General features: G+C 43.8%; 1 protein-coding gene across 1 annotated transcript; it reads left to right on the top strand.

The window, feature by feature from the left end:
* The first annotated feature begins 9,746 nt into the window (after positions 1-9,746).
* On the top strand, positions 9,747-16,717 carry MSRB2 (methionine sulfoxide reductase B2). Its single transcript, XM_054818015.1, is given in 6 exon segments — positions 9,747-9,792; positions 9,795-9,850; positions 10,813-10,889; positions 14,850-14,942; positions 14,944-14,989; positions 16,610-16,717. Coding segments are annotated over 6 exon segments (426 nt in total).
* Positions 16,718-18,813: the final 2,096 nt, after the last annotated feature.

Genomic DNA, 18,813 nt, shown 5'->3' on the forward strand with positions numbered 1-18,813 from the left:
GGCATGATTTGTTCACACTCTTTACCAGTACAGCTATTGCAGCAGAACTTTGCAGATAAATTAACAGCTCTTTAGCCCTCTTAATAAGCTAATTATTTTTCTATTATACAAACACTGGCTCTGACACTGAAATATTGGAATGACTTTATCTGGCCTTTCTTGTCCACTATCACCCGGACAGAATTTACATTGCAGGTATGGGTAGAGTACGTGCAGGAATAATGGAAACACAGAGGGAGAGACATACGCCCATATGTGTCTTCGACCTATAAAAATGTTATTTGTAGGACATGGAAGAAATGAGTGTATTGGAGACACAATGAGCTAGTAAAAAGCTTTTCTCTCATTAAGGAGTGAGCTTATTTGCATGCTAATGAACCAGCTTGTTCTTCCAGCTCATTGATGTTTCGCCGACATGCTGAGATGTCATCTATGGAAACCATGTGCAAAGCATAATTGAAGCCAGCTCTTGCCTGAAGTTGGATGAATGTTGGGGGAAATATAGCAAGATGAGAAACCCAATCATACCAAAGCAGGCAGCAGATCCTGTCACTCGTGCGGCTCTTTGCCCAGGCTATACCCACCGACCTACCCGCTGTTTACAACCAGCTCTCCTCATTCTAGTCCCATCTACCAAGTGAGCACAGCAGAGGGTTTCTTTGACCCTGTCTTCTAGCAGGCCTAACACTTGGTCTGTGCAAAATGGCCTTGCCTGTTTTAGACTGAGAGACAGAAAAGGCTCTTCAGTGAAAGACTCTTCCAGAAAGTGCAGCTCCATTAAGTGTTGCGTGGAGGTCTACTTGTGAGCGAACCTTTTCCAGTCTACATAAAGCTTTAGAGCTGTTCACTGCTGTTTCTCACTCCCTCATCCATGCTGCATAAAACTGCCAAAAATAACAAACTCCTCCGCGGACTCCATAGTGTGTAACATCTTTCCCTTCTGTGCCAGCGTTGTGTGAGTTTGCTTTAAAACATGATGCTGACTTCTTGTGGACCAGAAACCGCTCCAAAACCAGTTCACCCTTCTGTTGCAAGAAAGGTTGAGCTAACCACCCAACCAGACACCTCAGCACACGCTGGTCCCACATCTAAATTACAACAGTGTTCCCCATTTCTTTGTTATTGTTCTCTCCTGCTGTTTCCAGGAGATTGTCACTGTTTCTGATATTCATCTCTTGTGTTTTCTAACCTACAACCTTCTGCAGATCAGCAGTGCTTCCTAGTTGTAAGAAGGATTTGGAAAAAAACCCCACACCATAGCATGGTTTTAATTCCTTTCTAATATAAACTTCTCTAAACAAGATGCTTTTAGTGACACTTTGAAAGAAGATTCCTTAAGGCCAGGTGTCAAAAAGATATTCAAGTGTCAAAAGGCTTTTCAAAATGTCACATCAGTAGTTTTAATTGGCATTAGGAAACGAGTTATGAAAGGGTGGAGGTCTGCTCAGTGTCCTAAGATGTGAGAGATTTCGGTAAAGGTATCTAATTTCCAAAGTTGGAAAATGAGAGTATTCTCTGACAAATGGGCACTCTTAAGACACAGTTTATCTATGGTAGATCATACAGCCGAATCATGTGCTGCGAGTGCCAATTTCTTTTCATTGCACTGTATTTGCTGTAGACTTCTAATGTAAGTGAGTTTAATCCTAGATCCACCTGCTATTAACAGGACCTGCAGTACCAAAACGAGAGCTAGGTGATAAAGGCTGGCCCTTAGGTATAAATATATGAAAAAAAGTCAGGGGCCATAAGACCAAACATTGGATGAGCTTAGAGCTATTCAGGTATTAAATTCCTTCAGGAATTCCCAACAACAAGACAGCTAAGTATCAGAAATTAACAGGGACCGGGGCTTTGCAGCACTGTGCCAAGTGTTGTGTTGGGTGTGAGTACCTCACGGCAGTTTCTGCAAGCCAAGCGCTGTGTAGCACGTGATATGCTTCTAAAATAGAAATAACATGAAATGCAGGGTGAGTTCAGGATGCAGTGTTACGTCTGCCAAGGAGCACGCTGCTCCGTCGGTCGGGGTGCTGCCTTCAGAGCAAAACCTCTGGTCAGAAATCTGCAGTTATTTACACAAGGATTAGTCTGTAGCTTTTGTTACCATGGGATAAAGGAGGGATAAGAAAGGGGCCACCACCAATTAAGTGTGTCGTTGCCACTTGCCGTGTATTTGCTGAACTACAGAAATACAGTAGCAAACAGGAGCGCAGAGTTCAGTCAGGTCTGTGCTCGGTTTTGGTACTGAAGTGCTGCTGAACATTCAGTATGCTGGGAAGGTATCTTTGCTTGCCGCTCAAAAATTAAAGCAATGCATGCTAATGAACATGCTAGCAATGCCTGAACTACCAGTGTTTTCCCCTGCTAGATAAATGGCAGCATGGTGTGGAAACAAGAGGTCTGTGTAAAACCTAGAGCCTACTCTGACCCTTTCTACCCTCTTCCCCCACAGCAAATATGGATCAAAACACAGCAGCAGCATCGGCTCAGTACACTCTGTCTTTTAAAAGGCTTCTAACCTAAAGTTCCCACAAAGATAGTTGTCCCTGCAGATCTGGCCGGTCCTGCTATCACCCGCGGCTGGAGTAGAAGTTTTTGCTCAGCCCAGAGTTGCTGAGATGGGCCCTGGACAGGACCCCCCAACTCCTGTTCCTGCGGGAGTGGGGAGTGCGGGGCCAGACCCCACCGGGCACTCCATTTTCATGAAATGGAAAACCAGCTCATGTCTTGAGGACAGAATGCTAGTTTTTCCAACAGGTAACTGGTGAGCGTGCTGGAGACCAGGGATTATAACCAAATCTTGAAGTACTGCTGAAGGAATGAGTTTAAGGCAGGCAAATCACATGAGGCAGAGCAGAACTGCACACTGTAAGCCTGTGAATCCCTCAGGCAATTTTTTTGAATTAAAGTGGTCTTTTGCACTGCTTTCACCTTACTACATGTTTCTTAATTCTCAAATAACATATGCATTTGAGAAAATCACTATCTGCTTTTAGATAACTGGAGAAAAAAAAAAACCAAAAAAACTAAAAAGCCTCCAAAAACCCAGATGCCAAATTCATTTTGAGATATTTCCCCCCTCCACTATCCACCCACTTTGCCAACAGTCCTGTTCATTAGTCTGTAATTCTTACCCAAGTGAAATCCAGGCGAGTCCAGCCTCCTTGTCCAGCCACGAGGCAGGTACCTCTTGCAGGCAGCCGGCTGTTCGAGTGCCCCATCAAACTCCCCCGCAAGCCGGGTCTCAGCCCTTAGGGCTGCTGAAAGCTCTGCCGGAGCTGCTGCAGACCCAGGGCACAACGCTGCACGCTGGGAAGAGGTGCTGGTGGCAGGAGGATGTACCCCATAAAAATACAGAGGACCAAGATATTACTTCTTAGCCCCTTAGCTTGTTCAATTGCATCCATTTTTTAGTATAAGACTTCCAGAGGATGGACGCTGCCAGGAGTCCTCACCCACACAAGTGAATCGGGACTTGAACTCCCAGCTAAACCATTGCCACCGCTGCTGGCTCGGACGGTGGCAGTACAAAAGAACTTAAGATTCTTCGTAGGAAGCAGGGCACGCACACTCAGCCCCCTGCTTTCTGCCTAGCTTCTAAAGCAAGAGCATTGCAGTGAAGATGAGTTTCCAGCACAAAACCAGCAGGCGATGCTACCAGACACGCCTGCATCACAGCAAAAGTCAGATGGAGGAAATGCAGAGTTTGGGGGGGAATTTTAAGGAGCATGATTTTGTGCTTTCCCTGGTTAGAAAATGCATTAAGAATAAATCTTTTGGGGCTTCATGTAAGAAAGAAGGAAAGAAGGTTTATAACTGTCCTTATGTGAATCCCAAATTTAAAAATACATCTAAGATGAATGAGGGGGAATAAAACCTGTTGTGGTGAGCCCTGCTCCTCAGGAATTCCCGTTTGCTGGGAAAGAGGCAAACCCTGCTATCAGGGAAGTCGGCCTATTGAAGGGAGAGCAATTTCCCCCAATCGGAGTGTGAAGCATGCATACCCTACTCTTAAATCATTTATATTTTACTTTTTTATGATGCAATTGTGAATTAGCTTTTTCTGCATTTGTAATTAGAGCGTAGAACAGATGGTCAGGGCTTAGTTCAGGGTGATAAATCCATTAAGATAACCTACAGAAAGCTGCTGCTACAGTGGTTGCTGCCAAAGAACTGTTCATTCAATGCTTTGTTCAGGCTTTGGGTACTGGATGGAAGAAGAACCATCCCAGTTCTCCACTACCTTGAGGTACAGGGGATAAGAAATCACACACGAGTTTGGGGAATGTATTATTACTGTCTACATGGCTCAAGAAACTTGGATGGTATGATCTAGGGGATGCACGGGGGAATCCGGGGAAATAGCCTGGAGTTGTTGTTTCCCAACAGCTGCCCCTGCAGATACACTCACTGCCCCCCAGAGTGGATGAAATTTAGCTGAACAGGTGGCCTGGTTGCTGAGTAGTTTTATATCAAGGGGTGATTGCAAAATATCCATTTCGCTTTGAATTCATGTCTTCACTCATTTTGCAAGAAATTTCTCAAAGCATTTAGAATCCTAGAATAATTTATGTTGGACAGGACCTATGGAGGGCATTTGGTCTAGTCCAACTCAAAGCAGTAGTCACAGTGGACCAAACCTGTAAGTCCCTTCCAACTGGAACTATTCTATTCTATTCGATTCTATTCGATTCGATTCGATTCAGTTCAATTCAATTCAATTCAATTCAATTCAATTCAATTCAAATTCCCTCCTTAGACTCCACTGCTTAAGCTAGTCCACAAATATGACCTATTTTTTTCTAATAACAGAAATCAGAATAATTAGGTATCCTACAGCTTATGATTAGCAAAAAGAGATATAAAACCATAACGCAAACAGGGCTAGAACTTGTGTATTTATGGTTTCTGATGATGTCTTTGACCTGAATCACATCAGGCTACTCTACAAATGAATCTCAGCAGAATCCGTGGATCAGTTTCAGGGAGGTTCAGCTCTGCGTTCAGTCTCTCTGAGCCTCTGGAAACCAGCAATACTCTTTTCCAAGATGCTTTGGCACTTCTCCCACTAATATTTTTTGCTGAAATCTCTTTCCATCGTTGGGATTCAGCTCTGGAGAATTACCGCATATCTTTGGATAGCATTTCCACATGGAAACAGTATCTCCATATGCCAGGAGCTCAGAGTTTCATCACATCTGAGCGGCTAGAAGCTAGCTGTGGGGTTGTATCAAGTCTGTTAGAGGAGAGGGAAGACTCTGCTGAGGAAGCAATCGTCCTGCAATCATCTCCTACAAAAGCAACGAGGATTTCTGCGGGGAAAATGGAGCCTGCCACAGATACAACCTACCCACCAAAGTGCTCGTGCCGGTCCCCTTTCTTCATTCTCCAAGGACCTGGGCACACAGTACCAAGACATATGACAGGTCCAAGCCAAATTCTTGTATGCTGAGCTCCCGTACGTTTCAACAGGAATGCCCCATAGGAGAGGATATACGTTAGGTATGACAAAATAAGGAGAGGGAAACTAATTGCATACAAATGCATATAAAACAAAAACACCACTATTTCAGTGTTTTCTTCTGTACATAGTAATGTTGAGAGGCTTCATTAACAAAAGCCGCTTAAGCAGAGGTTTGAATTTGAACATGGTTCATTTGCTTTCCGCACCTTGCCACTTCCTGGCTGACTGCTCGGTATCTGCCAGCGTAGGCATTATGTGATGCTCTGCTTGTCCCCAAAGCTGTCAGTCAAGACAGAGCCTGGGCTGGGAAATGGTTAGAACCCGAAGAAGTATTAGCAGGATAGTCTGGACCGTGACCGCTTCCCTCCTACTCTCGCCTTCACCCGCCTACACACATGCTGCTGCTGCTGCTGCCGCCGCCTCAGCCCAGAGGAACACTACAGGAGGAGCTGAGGAGCTTCTCCCCCATCTACACACATCTAATGAGACATTGTGCTTTTGATGAGTGACCCTTCCCTGGATGCAGCTTCTGTATGTGCTGGTCAGGCGACATTTTTAACAATAAACCTGCTGAATTACAATTCAGGGAGAATTTACTTGAAAATTTACATAATGGAGCTAAGGGAGATTTTTAACTGCTTCCCCTTGTGCATAAAGGAGAAAAAAAGGAGGAAAATTAAGTAACAGCCTAATTGGCTTTTCTAACAGTCTATGGGGAGAAATGCAGGCCCGTTCTCTGCCTAGCTACGAAGCTTGGTATGTGCTGTAACCATGGGAGGCAATATTACAGGCATGACAGGACAATGATTTGGTTCTTCAGCACTGAAGATCTGAAAAATGAAATACCTCCAGCCAGGGGGGTTGTTTTCTGCTTGAGGAAGACCTGTCATGCAGGGGAAAATGGAGGATCTGCCCTGCCGGTGGACCACGTCAAACATGGATAGTGGGTGTTGGCATGAATGGGATCTGCCTCTTCCACCACTCCGCTCATTTTAATCAAGAAGCAGCTTGCAATAAACTGGATAACAGAGAGGATGAGGAGGCTAGGGTGGATGAGCCTAATGCTTTCTGCTCCCACGGCTCCCCGGCGTGCACAGCCCAGGCGCCCGCTCCTCTCCTCCAGAGCCCAAGGAAGGTGGCACAGCAAGGGACCTGTGCTGGTTCGGTTCCCACTGCCTCAAAATTGCTGCATTTTGGGATAGTATCAGTAACAGAGAGCTGCAAGGAAGATATTGACGGTTCATTTTTTTATTTAATCAATGTCAATTACATTAAAACATGCAAGTTTCAGGACTAATCACTTTATCTCACCGTCTTTCACTTCCCAGATACTTCAGGGAGAACTCCATTGATTACCTGTCCTCCTCACCAGCAAACACTGCCTGAGACCAAGGCCAGGAACAGGAGAGGAATGCCTCTCTGCCACGGTTTAACTGGGGACAGCGGCGCTGAGCCCTGAACAACCGCACCGCCTGCCAGCGCGTCCCAGTCCTAAGCCATTTGCCAGAACTGGGGGACTGTCAAATTGGGTCTCTCACCTCCAAAGGCTCCCTAACGTGTTCCAATTCCCTCCTAAACCGTGGCCAAATGACTGGTAGAAGATGCCATAGGGATAAGCTAGATGGGATTTGGAAAGGTCTTTCTTTGATCTTCACCTCCCAAAATGGCTGCACATGGGAAAATGTTGTCCTGCCTACAGCATAGATGCTGCTCTCTGCCAGCACCGTGAGCCCTGGCGAAGCTGTCTCCTCCGTGCCCAGCAGCACTGCTCTCCTATCATCCTGGATCATGGTCCTAAGGATTCACAAGCATCACATCTCCAGGATCCCTGGAAGTGTTCAAGGCCAGGTTGGATGGGGCTTTGGGCAACCTGGTCTAGTGGAGGGTGTCCCTGCCCATGGCAGGGGGGTTGGAACTAGATGGTCTTTGAGGTCTCTTCCAACCCAAACCATTCTATGGTGCTATGATTCTATGATTTTTATCAAGGTACTCTGGCTTCACTCCACTGTGTGTTATTATATAGGACAAAGCCATTAATCAACTGTGTGCCCCCCTCTCCCTTGCTGCTGCAGACAGTGAATGCGATCATCTATGAGCCTTGCTGCTATCCGTCTTTTGGTGCGTGGCTTCGTGGATCCGAGCAGAGGATTTGATTACAGCCATGGTACCGATCATAGGCTGTGTTGGATGTCCTCGGCTGCTGTTGAACTCACCATCTTAGACATGAGGACGGTTCAACAAAAAAGGTGTGTTTACACAGGACTGATCACACAACACGATTTTTTAGCTTTGATTTAAAAATTAGGCTAGAAGAATTAGACTATAATAACATTTTGTCTTAAACACCATTATTAGCTTTGTTATCTGATGCAATCAAAATAGTTCTTTCCATGTCATTCAGTAATGATGAACTAATTCCAAATCAGAAATGGAGCTATTGGAAAAAAAAACCCAAACAGATAACAGCATTAAGGCTTAACCTGGCAAACTGACTTGTGTTTAGGTCTACCTTTTAAGGACAGGAGGGCAAATTAAAATATGGGTCCTATTACAGGTATATTTGTAGGGCAAGTCAAAGCAGCTGTGACTGCAAATCACATCGCATAAACAAGTACCCGCTTAGCGCATTGCCTTTGCAATTACTTGATCAATACAACTAAGAGCAATACCTATAACATGCATTTAACAGCACTTTTGCATGCAAATACCAGACTTGTTCTCCTTAAAAACAACCTGCAACGGCTTCAAGCAAATGCCTCTACAGGAGGCAATTTTTAAGCCGATTTCTTTGCCTCTCGGTAAGAAGTGATTGAAACCTTTACCTGCAAATGCTGTGTGGGTATTTAAGCGGGTGCTTTACTCATTGCTTTTATAAGGTGCAATTATATAGGTTGAATGCATGGACTAAATGTGCAACCCAGTGGGGCGGGACAAGGGGAGACACTGGCCATGGCCAACTGGCCACAGCCGGCATCTCCCCCTGTCCTGCCCCGCTGATATGGTGACTCATCTGCTCTGGAGGATGCTCAGCAGCTGCCTCCTTTTCCTCCTCTGTTCCCCACCATGGAGCTCCAGCAGCAGCTGCTCCCGTACTGCCTGCAGTGGCTCAGGTACCCTCCACCTGGAGTGTGGGGAATGGGAGGGAAAAGGCTGGAACAGTCCTGCAAGGGGAGGGCATCCCCATTCCTGGTGTCCTCTAGCTGGTTGGAAAGGGCTAAGTCAGCCTGCTGTAGGTATTTCTCTTGAACTGGCAGGCCAAACTATAGTTTTTATAGTTAAACTGTAATTTTCAAATTCTTCCCCCCCCCCCCAATATAATCTCTGCATTGTAAGAGATGAGTCCAGGCAAGTGTTCATCACTCAGGAGCTGATTTTTTTTTTTCTGTGCTGATGGGAGATAAGCATGGAGCTGGTTCCCCACTTCAGACATTTTGGTTAGGAAGGAATGAAACTATTTTACTCTTTGTTTTTAAGCCAATCTATTAATTATTTGCCAATCCCATACCACCGTAAACACTCTGCATGGTGTGTACAGACTCCTAGGAGGCATTGCCAGAGGGTTGCGCCATGATGGGTGACTTCTGCTCTCCTGTTGTGGGTCCCTCACTTATCTGTGGCCCCATTTCTCTTGGGCTGTAGGTGTTGTTTTCTTCCTGTGCTGCTTCTTAGCACCACTTTTCACTGACGCCTGTGGAAGTTGCCAATCTTTGGTAACCCATAAATGAATGCTAGTTCTGGTTTCTGAGGGTTTCCAAGAGGCAAACTGCTAAACCTTTCAGCGATACCCAGGGATGAGGAAGGAGCACCAGCAGACCAGCAGTTATCCCAAGCCAGAATAGAATCACAGAATGGTTTGGGTTGGAAGGGACCTCAAAGATCATCTAGCTCCAACCCCCCTGCCATGGGCAGGGACACCCTCCACTAGACCAGGTTGCCCAAAGCCCCATCCAACCTGGCCTTGAACACTTCCATGGAAGGGGCATCCAGAATAGAGGGCAGAGCTGGGAGAGCAGATGGAGCCTTGGGTCATAGCTGCCCGTTTCATTCAGAGCCTTCCCAAGTGGTGTGCTGGGGCTGCTCTCCAAATATAGCACCCAGCATGGAAAGCCGATGCAAAGTCCTGCACTCGCCCCTGCTCTTATGTCCCTGAAGTGCTCTCCTGCGCTCTGTCTTTACCCATAGAAACTTTAGAACTGAGGTGATGATGGAAAGCATCAACAGAGTCTAAGTTAAAATGGTGTTAAAAATAATATAAATAATCTTTCTATATCTAATTGAAGACATGGGCTCTCTGACTAAACAAGCTGAAGCAACTGTTGCTACAGACTGGAAAAAAAATTGACTCCAGAGCAATTCTATGCTCTGAGAGAAAAAGGAACCGAACCGGTAAGCAAAGGCGCTAATGCTGGCCAGGGTTAAGGCACCTCCTCTGCCTGCTGGGCAGAGAAACCTGCTTTGGGGCACTGTCACCACTCAGTTCCTTCGCAGGTTTTCCCCTGCCCTCTGTGGATGAAAGTTAGACTCAGCACAGTGAACTGGGTGGATTTTGTTCTGACCCAGACTGGCTTGCAGATGAAAAAACATTCTGCATTCTTTTCATATTTTGGGTTTTTTTATGGGATACTTTACTGCCGGCTCAGCCGTCTGTGTGGCAGTAGTGGAGACCTTTCCAGAGGGGAGGAAGAAGATCATATTTTTGCCCTGTAGTCTCCTTTTTTTTGACTATATGTAGATTAGGCCATGCAATATTCAACAGCCAGTTACCCCTCGTGGGCCAAATCACACACCCACCTTGTCCCCATGCTTTGCTTCCTTCTGTGATGAAGACCACGTAGCGCTGTGGGTGGAGCACCAGCATCCCTAGCCCGGAGCCAGGGCTTCTGCACACGTGGAGCATGTACTGTGGGATTAAATCATGCGAACTGTGCCCAAATCCTTATCTGTAAAAGAAGGATCCTAATTCCAGAGCATGCAGGGAGGAGGAGAGTTCCTTTGTAGAGCCACTTTGAAGTTGTGGCACTCCATAGCAGAGCCCTGGTCTTTGGGATCCTGCACATTTCACAAGTTCCTCGGAGGTCACGACTCCATCCCTGGTACCTGGATGATTTATGCATCTGACTGGTCTCGAAGTTTCTGGGGGCAGGGGGTAGTCTTCGCTATTAATCCAAAGGCATCCTCCCCTTCATTTCTTTAGGCTGCTAATGTTTGTTCTTCAAAGCCCCCCTGTGAAGCCTTCTTTTTATGGTTTTTCTCCTGTTTTGAATCTGATTCCTACATGCTTGTTCCAGATGGTGAGCTTTTAAAGACCTGCATTATTAACTTCTCTTTTTTTCTTCCTTTTTTAAAAGCCACTTAGTGGGATCTATCTGAATAACACAGAATCAGGAATATACTACTGCGTGTGCTGCAATGCCCCACTATTCAGGTAACATCCTTTACATTTCACGGTGTCCTTAAAATGCCGCAACTGCGTCAGGAGGGGCGGCGTCTTTTCACGAGAGGAATGGAAAGCTTAGTTGGGTCAGAATGCTGTGTATAAGATTTCCAGGATTCCTGTGGTGATACAGGTACACAGTGTGCCCTTTTCTTGAGCGAATAAGGGTCTCCAGTGGCCAGCAGACAGTAGTTGCTACCTTAGGGTCTGTCTTTTTCTCCTGCCACACACAGTCTCCTTTTTGGTTGATAATAATTCTCCATTTAAGAGATCCCTAAGCCACAAGTTGCCACGAAATACGTGTGTTTATGTGTGAGCATCACTGTATGTTCACTCTGTTCTTGTGTTCTTCCATAGTCATCTATAGGCCAGAGAGACCTTTGGTCTGCCTTAGTCTGCTGTTATGTTCTTCCTGCTGGTCCCTCGTACCAGAGCTGAGACCTCTTCTTCACCCCCACCCCCTTCTTGTTCCCGAAATTAAATTCCACTATTTTTGCCTTTTTGGTTACATCTACTTTTTAAAACCTGGCTACAAATGCCTGCGCTATTAACCTCTGTGCTCTTTACAATACTATATATTTTGCAACTTCATTAAAGTCTAAGTAAAAGGAAATAGAGTGCCTCGGAGTAGGATGTGCGGAGGGTGTTCTGTTCTCTGTAACTGAACCAGAAAAGACAGTTGCTCATATTTTTGATCTAGAAAATAGCCTTTATATATTCCCAACTGCGAGTTCAATGGAATACGACTGACATGCCCATTTTTATGAAGACTTTAAAGGATGCATCTCACATCAGAACTTCAGATGGGAAGCTGAGGAACAAGAGATCTGGATAGTAAGAAGGGGGAAAAAAATGTAACAGCTGTGTCAAAAACACCTAAGCTAAACAATTAAATGGTAAAATTGGATGCTGATAATTGTGAACTGTTAGCTTTCCTTTGGCCAAGTACAGAAAACTATTGTTATGCAAACAAACATTTGCTTAAATATATCTTTTTTCTGTAGAGGTTTGCTAGTAAACACTTTTAAATAAATTTATTTCAGAAGCCTATGCAGCATTGCAGAATATTCCAAAGACAAATACAAAATCTAAAAGTACCTCTGGAAAATTCAGATAAATTAGAGAAATTTTAAATTACTAAGCTGTGGAAGAGCTCCTTCAATTCCTTCAAATGTTCCTTCAATTTAGGGGTCCTTTATATTAGACGATAGATATTGACAGGGCAACATGAAGAGAGATGAGCACTGGAGGGAATTGCTTCTGCTGCTAAACTAATAACAAAACAACAATATAACCAGTCATGCTGCTTTTTGCAGTATCCAGCTCTCAGAGAATATAGGTACTTTTGTTTAAAGCATAAAATAATGCTGAGCCTTACAGACTGATACAGGGAAATTAATAATAATAATAATAATAATAATAATAATAATAATAATAATACCTTACAGAAAAAACCTTTTAAGAAAATTGAAAATTATTAAATGTGCAAAATAGTCTGAAAATACTTTTTCTATGAATGCATTATGTTGTGGAGGACACTAACAATGAGGGGGAAAAATAGTATTTGATAAAAGATTCATTCATCATGTTTATTTCCTAGTGCATTAAAAATGTCCTTTCTTTTTCAAATGCATTAGATCATTAGCTGCCGGTAAACGTGAAGCATTTCCTCCTTTCTTTCAAAGTATACATGTATGTATACATTTATACCAGAATTTATTACCTTCTGCTACCAAATGTTCATTTGAAAGAGTTGAAAATACATGGAACAAACCCCTAACCTTTACAGATAGCAAATTGTGGTGCTTTAATGAAATCTCAAACCTTCAGCAAACCATAAACCTACAGCTGAGATTCATACAGCAAAAAGCACTTTTTAGAATTATCTGGATTCCATCCAGGATGACTGAAATAGGGATCAAAGTAAATGACATGTGCTGGAGGAATGGTGTGTCGAAGGCTAATCTAATGCATATGTTTAGGGAAAGTCCATTTATCCATAAATTAAGTGGTGAAATACTTCAAAGGACAAATATGATCTTGAACAGCAATATTTTTGGGTACTAAAATGTTTCTATTAGGGAATCTAAGTGATATTACTGTTAGTAAAACCACACAGAGACCATTTCTGTTGAAAGCTAGTTTAACAGCTCAAAAGATTGATCCTTTAGCAGTGGAAAACATCTACAATAAACTTAAGTATTGTGAGTGGCATGTAAGGGACAGAGTCAGTCAGGGTCAGATGCAAAACCCACGCAGCATTAAAGACCTTCCTTGACTCTACAGGGTTTCAGAGAGGACCCTCCTATCTATGTATGAATAAGCAGAAGGATCCTTGTGTCGAAAAAATGAAGAGTTCTGATTGAAATATTTTGACAATGAAAAAGAAACAGCACAGGTATATGTCAGGGAAACTCGGAAGTCACATACGGACATTTGTGTCCCCCCAGGTTACTCTTGGGGACTCTGGCTGATAGGCACAGCGCTCGTGTGGTTTTGTAGCAGGGAAGGCAGGGAGCCCTCTTTGGCTGGAAAGAAATAGGCCTGGAGCCCAAAATACCTTTTCATACAAACACAGTGTCTGCAAACTGCATTTGCTTTGGTGCAGCCTGCTTCAGTGCTGTGTCCTATTTCTCCCCGGTTTTATGAAGTAGGAGAGCATTTCTCATGGATCTTTGCAGTCTGATGTAAAGGACTGAGCAACACCCCGCACAAAAACTAGCCTTTGGTCATTATGTGTTTGCAAATCCTTTTATTTCCACAGTTGCATTGCTCAAAGACAGCCCTGTACAGTTAATTATAAAACGCATGCTGAAGCAAGCACTGTTCTTTGGGTTGGATTTTTTTTAAGCTTTTTGCCCAGCTTGTTTGTCTTGTCTTCCTAAAAGGCACTGCAAGTAAGATTTTCAGATTTTTCTTCACTGCATTAATATCCCACCAAAATATATGTGATATATACTAGATATTTTGCTTTAAATTCTGTATGGACAATCCCCTTGATCACAGAAAAGCTGCTGCTGGTGTTGGTGTCTCCATCCACCACTAGATGCCAGTAAGAGCATTGGGTTTGTGAAACTGGGATAAACCATGGGAAATCGGGAGGAAACGCTTGTGGTGGGTGTCCAGACCACTTATCCTAGTAGTATGTGAGTCCGTCTTCGTTTCTCGCTCGCACTAGGTCAGTCTTCGCTAGGAGAAAGTACTTATTGCTATCAAAGCTTGGACAACTTTAAACAGGAGGGATTATCTCATTTCTGTATGCTAAATCCCAAAAATATTTTCTGATATTTTCCAATATGCTCTAGGTTTTAATATGCAACTAAACAGGGTTGGTAATCCTGGATGTTAACAGGAGGCACCCACAAGTTGACAGTCTGTAGTACTGTTTCTGATGGCTGCGATTATCTCTTGGGAAAAGCAGATTTTTGTGCTGTGAGGATTTGTCATCGGTTGATTGATGGTTTGAGCAAGGCTCTATTTGATGTTCCAAATGTGTTTGATGGATGACTGCAAGCCGAAGCCATCATCGGACGTGAGCCTGGTCCAGTGGGCCAAACTATTTTCCATACTTGGTTTCTTCTTGTAAGCTCTCTTCTCTGAGATTGTGCTGTATGGGGCCAGGCTTCAAAGTGCAACTTTGCAGGTGTAATTCAGCTAAACAATGAGCTCAGTTGTTGGGAAAACCTTTATTCAAGCTTTATAAAATGCCAACCTGTCAGTGAAGTAGAACCGGTGAGGCAAAAGCTCCTGTTGTGGGCTGTCTGAGAATTCCCTTTGGAAAAGAGCTTCCAGCACAGTTTGATGCCAGTGAGAAAACTTCTACTGTGCCAAGTATTATTAATAGTAGTACAAGACAGGGATGAGGAAAAAAAGCCAATGTTCTTATTAAAAGCAGACTTTTTTGTAACATCCCTGTTATTAATTAACAAGAAAATCTGGTTTCCACTATAGCTCAGAAAAGAAGTACAGTTCTGGGACTGGATGGCTGCTGTTTTCTGAGGCTTACAGTAGTTGTGGCAGAGATGAAAGTAATACCAATATCATGAGATAACTCATTGGGATCAACTAGAACTGAAGTGGTCTGCAAACAGGTATGTTTATTTTGGAGGTGATACCCAAAGACCCAAATCTTAATGAGTAAGTTTTCTTTGTGCCCATGAATGAATCTACCTAAATACCGCAGTGAGAATTACGGTATCACTGGAACCATCCTGTCTCCTTTCTTGGTATGAAACACATGAGTAGAGTTCGAAGTATCAAATACGGGCAGTCCGTTTGGGGTGAAGAAAATGATGTGACTGGGAAGAGTAGTTGTGTAAGTATAGCCAAGGGCTGGAGTTTAGGCAGAAATTTGTTCAGATGACCTGAGGTGAACTGCAGGATGTAAAAACAGACAGTAGAAGGGACTTCTAGAAGGGGGATTTAGTCCATGCATTTGCCCCATTACTGGGGCAGTTCTTCCTAATTCAGTCCTGTTAAATATTTGCTGAAGCTGTTCTTAAAATATGCAGTGATGGAGACTCCACAGCCTTACTAGGTAATAGAGAGTGTTTCTGTCCTTACACCTTTGCCTTTCCACAGCCCATGATCCATCCTTATTTTGGGACCTGCTGTAATGCCCAGGTCCTTTTCTAACAAACTGCCACTTCTAGCCTTTTCTTCCCAACCCTATATGTGCTGTTTATTCATAGAATCATAGAATGGTTTGGGTTGGAAAGGACCTTAAAGATCATCTAGTTCCAACCCCCCCCCGCCATGGGCAGGGACACCCTCCACTAGACCAGGTTGCCCAAAGCCCCATCCAACCTGGCCTTGAACACTTCCAGGGATGGGGCATCCACAGCTTCTCTGGGCAACCTGTTCCAGTGCCTCACCACCCTCAGAGTGAAGAATTTTTCCCTTGTATCTAATCTAAAACTCCCCTCCTTCAGCGTAAGGCCCTTACCCCTTGTCCTATCACTACATACCCTTGCAAACAGTCCCTTTCCTGTAGGCCTCCTTCAGGTACTGGAAAAATTACTTTTGTTAAGGTATAAAAGTATGCAATGGAGTTTAATGAATTGCATCTTAGGTTTGGTTTTTGGTTTGGAGGGGGGGGAGGTTTGTGTCTGTTTTTCCAAACTGTTAAGATTGTTAATACTGTCCTCCAGTGTCTTTGCAGCCCCTTCTAGCAGGACTAGGAGGTATCTGCAAAGATAACAAGCATTTGCTGCAGTCCATTATCATGGCAGAGTTCATGTTTGCAGTAATATCCAGCAATCACCTTTCAAGAACTGCAGCTGAAGACAACCTTCCAGTTTTCTAATGAGCCACTGATAGGTACTCTGAGTCTAATTTTTTCCCATCAGTAATTTTGAGGGGGGAAATCCTGTTGACTCATGAGAAGGACCTACAGTGACTGCCTCAATTAACTTGAAATTTTCATTATATATCGAGATGTCTAGATCCTCCCATTTATTTCCTATACTTTCTGGCATTAGTACCTTTTGACTTCTTCTGGGATCTGCTTGTTAGGGGGCATATACTCGCCCACTGGACAGAGGCAATTACTCCAGGTTGTTTTTCTAGTGTCTCCCCAAGACTCTTCCACCCACACAACTCAACAGTCAATTCATGATACAAGTTTCTTAATTCAGGATAGCACAGTAGGTACCAGCATAACGTTGGTCCATAATTGCAATGGTAATAACGGTACATCATTTCTGTTGCAGTGTGACGCCCATCTAGGCCATGTGTTTGATAATGGTCCCACACCTTCTGGGCAGAGGTTCTGTATCAACAGTGTTTCATTAAACTTCAAACCAGGCTCTGGTCAGTGAGAAGTGGATCTATATGGCTTCCAAAACACTCTTTCACTGCTTGTACAACAGGCTTGTGAAAAACTCTCACACTTTTAATTTGGAACTCGAATTTTAGTACTTAGGCTATTGCCCCTTTGCTTTCCAGCTATTATTAGTGTTGATAAAATACATATTTTTGTGGTAATTCTTTGGCAGTCTGCCTTTTCATGGTTAGGGTGATGTGGGTGTTGATCTGTTTATTTTTTTAAATTTAAAAAATCTATGCAATAGTTCACATTCATAATTCATATCCTCATTAACTGTACTGAGGCTGCTGAAATGAAGTGCTCTTCTGAACCTGACTTTGCCTATGCTGAACAGCGGTTGTGGCACCCAAGAATACAGGTGTACATGGCTGATCATGCCAGAGCTTTTACTTCTGTAAAATCATCATATCCTTCTACTGGGAAGCAAAGATAACATTAAACTCCAAATAAGGTTTGAGTTTGTTTTTTTCCCCCCCCTGATGTGAGAGACCTTTAGCCAAGCCAAGTGACTTTTCTGTGAACCCATAAAAGCAAAGTCCTGAAGAAGGGCCTAATTAAAACTATTCCAGGCAATGGAACCAGTGGAGACACAGAGTCTTTCTTCTTTTAAATCAATGACTTTGATTCTGTGTCCAATAGCAGAGCTGAAGTAGGGTTTGCTCCAGGAATTTCCTCTTACAGAATTAATACAATAATAATGTAATAGTCTGTGTAATACCTCCAAACTTCTGTTATCACTTGTGTATTTCAGAATCCGAAAATAAAAATAATGTGAAATTTACTGTATTTGGGGGAAAAAAATCAGCATCAAAAAACATGTTCAGTGAAGTAATGCTTTTGTTGAAAACATGCCTCGTCTGTTCTTCCTTGTTCAAGTTTGTAAATACTTCTGTATTCTCCCAAGCATTGTCACCGTGGTTTGCTGTAACAGGAAAATAAATTGTGTATTTGTTAAATTGAGCTTTCCTGCTTTCAGGTATTTTTCCAGAGAAAATAATCTCTGAGTCAGAACACCAGCTTCACTAAACTGGCTACGTTTAAATGCTTCCCTGCTGAGAGTTACTAGGCAACATCTCATTTGGCTTTACCTATAACAGGCTGTTTTCATTCTCCCCGCTTTGGTTGCCTCAGTAATCAAAAGGGTGTGTTCATTTACTAGTGTAGTCTTAAAACTGTTTAATGTCTTCAGAAAATGGTCCTCTGTTGCACTGAATTTACTTTTGCTCCTTCTGTCTTGGAGCTCTGCAGTTTTTTCATTCTCCTGTACTTTCTACAGGAGAACTCTACAATTTCACAGATTTTTAAAAACGTCATACAGAGACGGTGATTGCTACAGCCAACCTAAACCAGAATGCCATAAAGGCCACCAGCAGTGTGAAGCAGCATGAATGAAGCAGACATTTGCTGCTACTGGTTTTATGTAGTGTCATAGATGGTGACAGCCATGTTGTCATCAGAGGTGTCTGTTAGCAGCAGCAGCATGCTGCTTGCTGTGTCTGTGCTGCATCATGCTCTGCCACGCAGAGATGCCCTCGCATCACCTATCGCTATCGTCTCTGCTCCCAAAAGGCTTTGCTGGAGGCCAGGTGCCCACCAAAGCTGCTCTGTCACTCCCCCTTCTTAACCGGACAGGGGAGAGAAAATATAACGAAAGGCTCATGGGTCGAGATAAGGACAGGGAGAGGTCACTCACCAGTTACTGTCACGGGCAGACTTGACTTAGAAAAAAACCATCTAATTTATTACCAAGCAAAACAGAGTGGAGTAATGAGAAATAAACCCAAATCTTAAAACACCTCCCCCCACCACTCCCTTCTTCCCGGGCTCAACTCCACTCCTGAATTCTCTACCTCTTCCCCTCCAGCAGCACAGGAGGACGGGGAATGGGGGTTGTGGTCAGTTCATCACACCTTGTCTCTGCCGCTCTGCAACTCCTCACACTCCTCCCCTGCTCCAGCGTGGGGTCCCTCCCACAGGAGACAGTCCTCCATCACCTTCTCCAATGTGAGTCCTTCCCACAGGCTGCAGTTCTTCACCAACTGCTCCAGCGTGGGTCCCTTCCATGGGGTGCAGACCTTCAGGACCAGA

Source organism: Grus americana, chromosome 2 (genome assembly GCF_028858705.1).
Source record: "Grus americana isolate bGruAme1 chromosome 2, bGruAme1.mat, whole genome shotgun sequence".
Classification (NCBI taxonomy): domain Eukaryota; kingdom Metazoa; phylum Chordata; class Aves; order Gruiformes; family Gruidae; genus Grus; species Grus americana.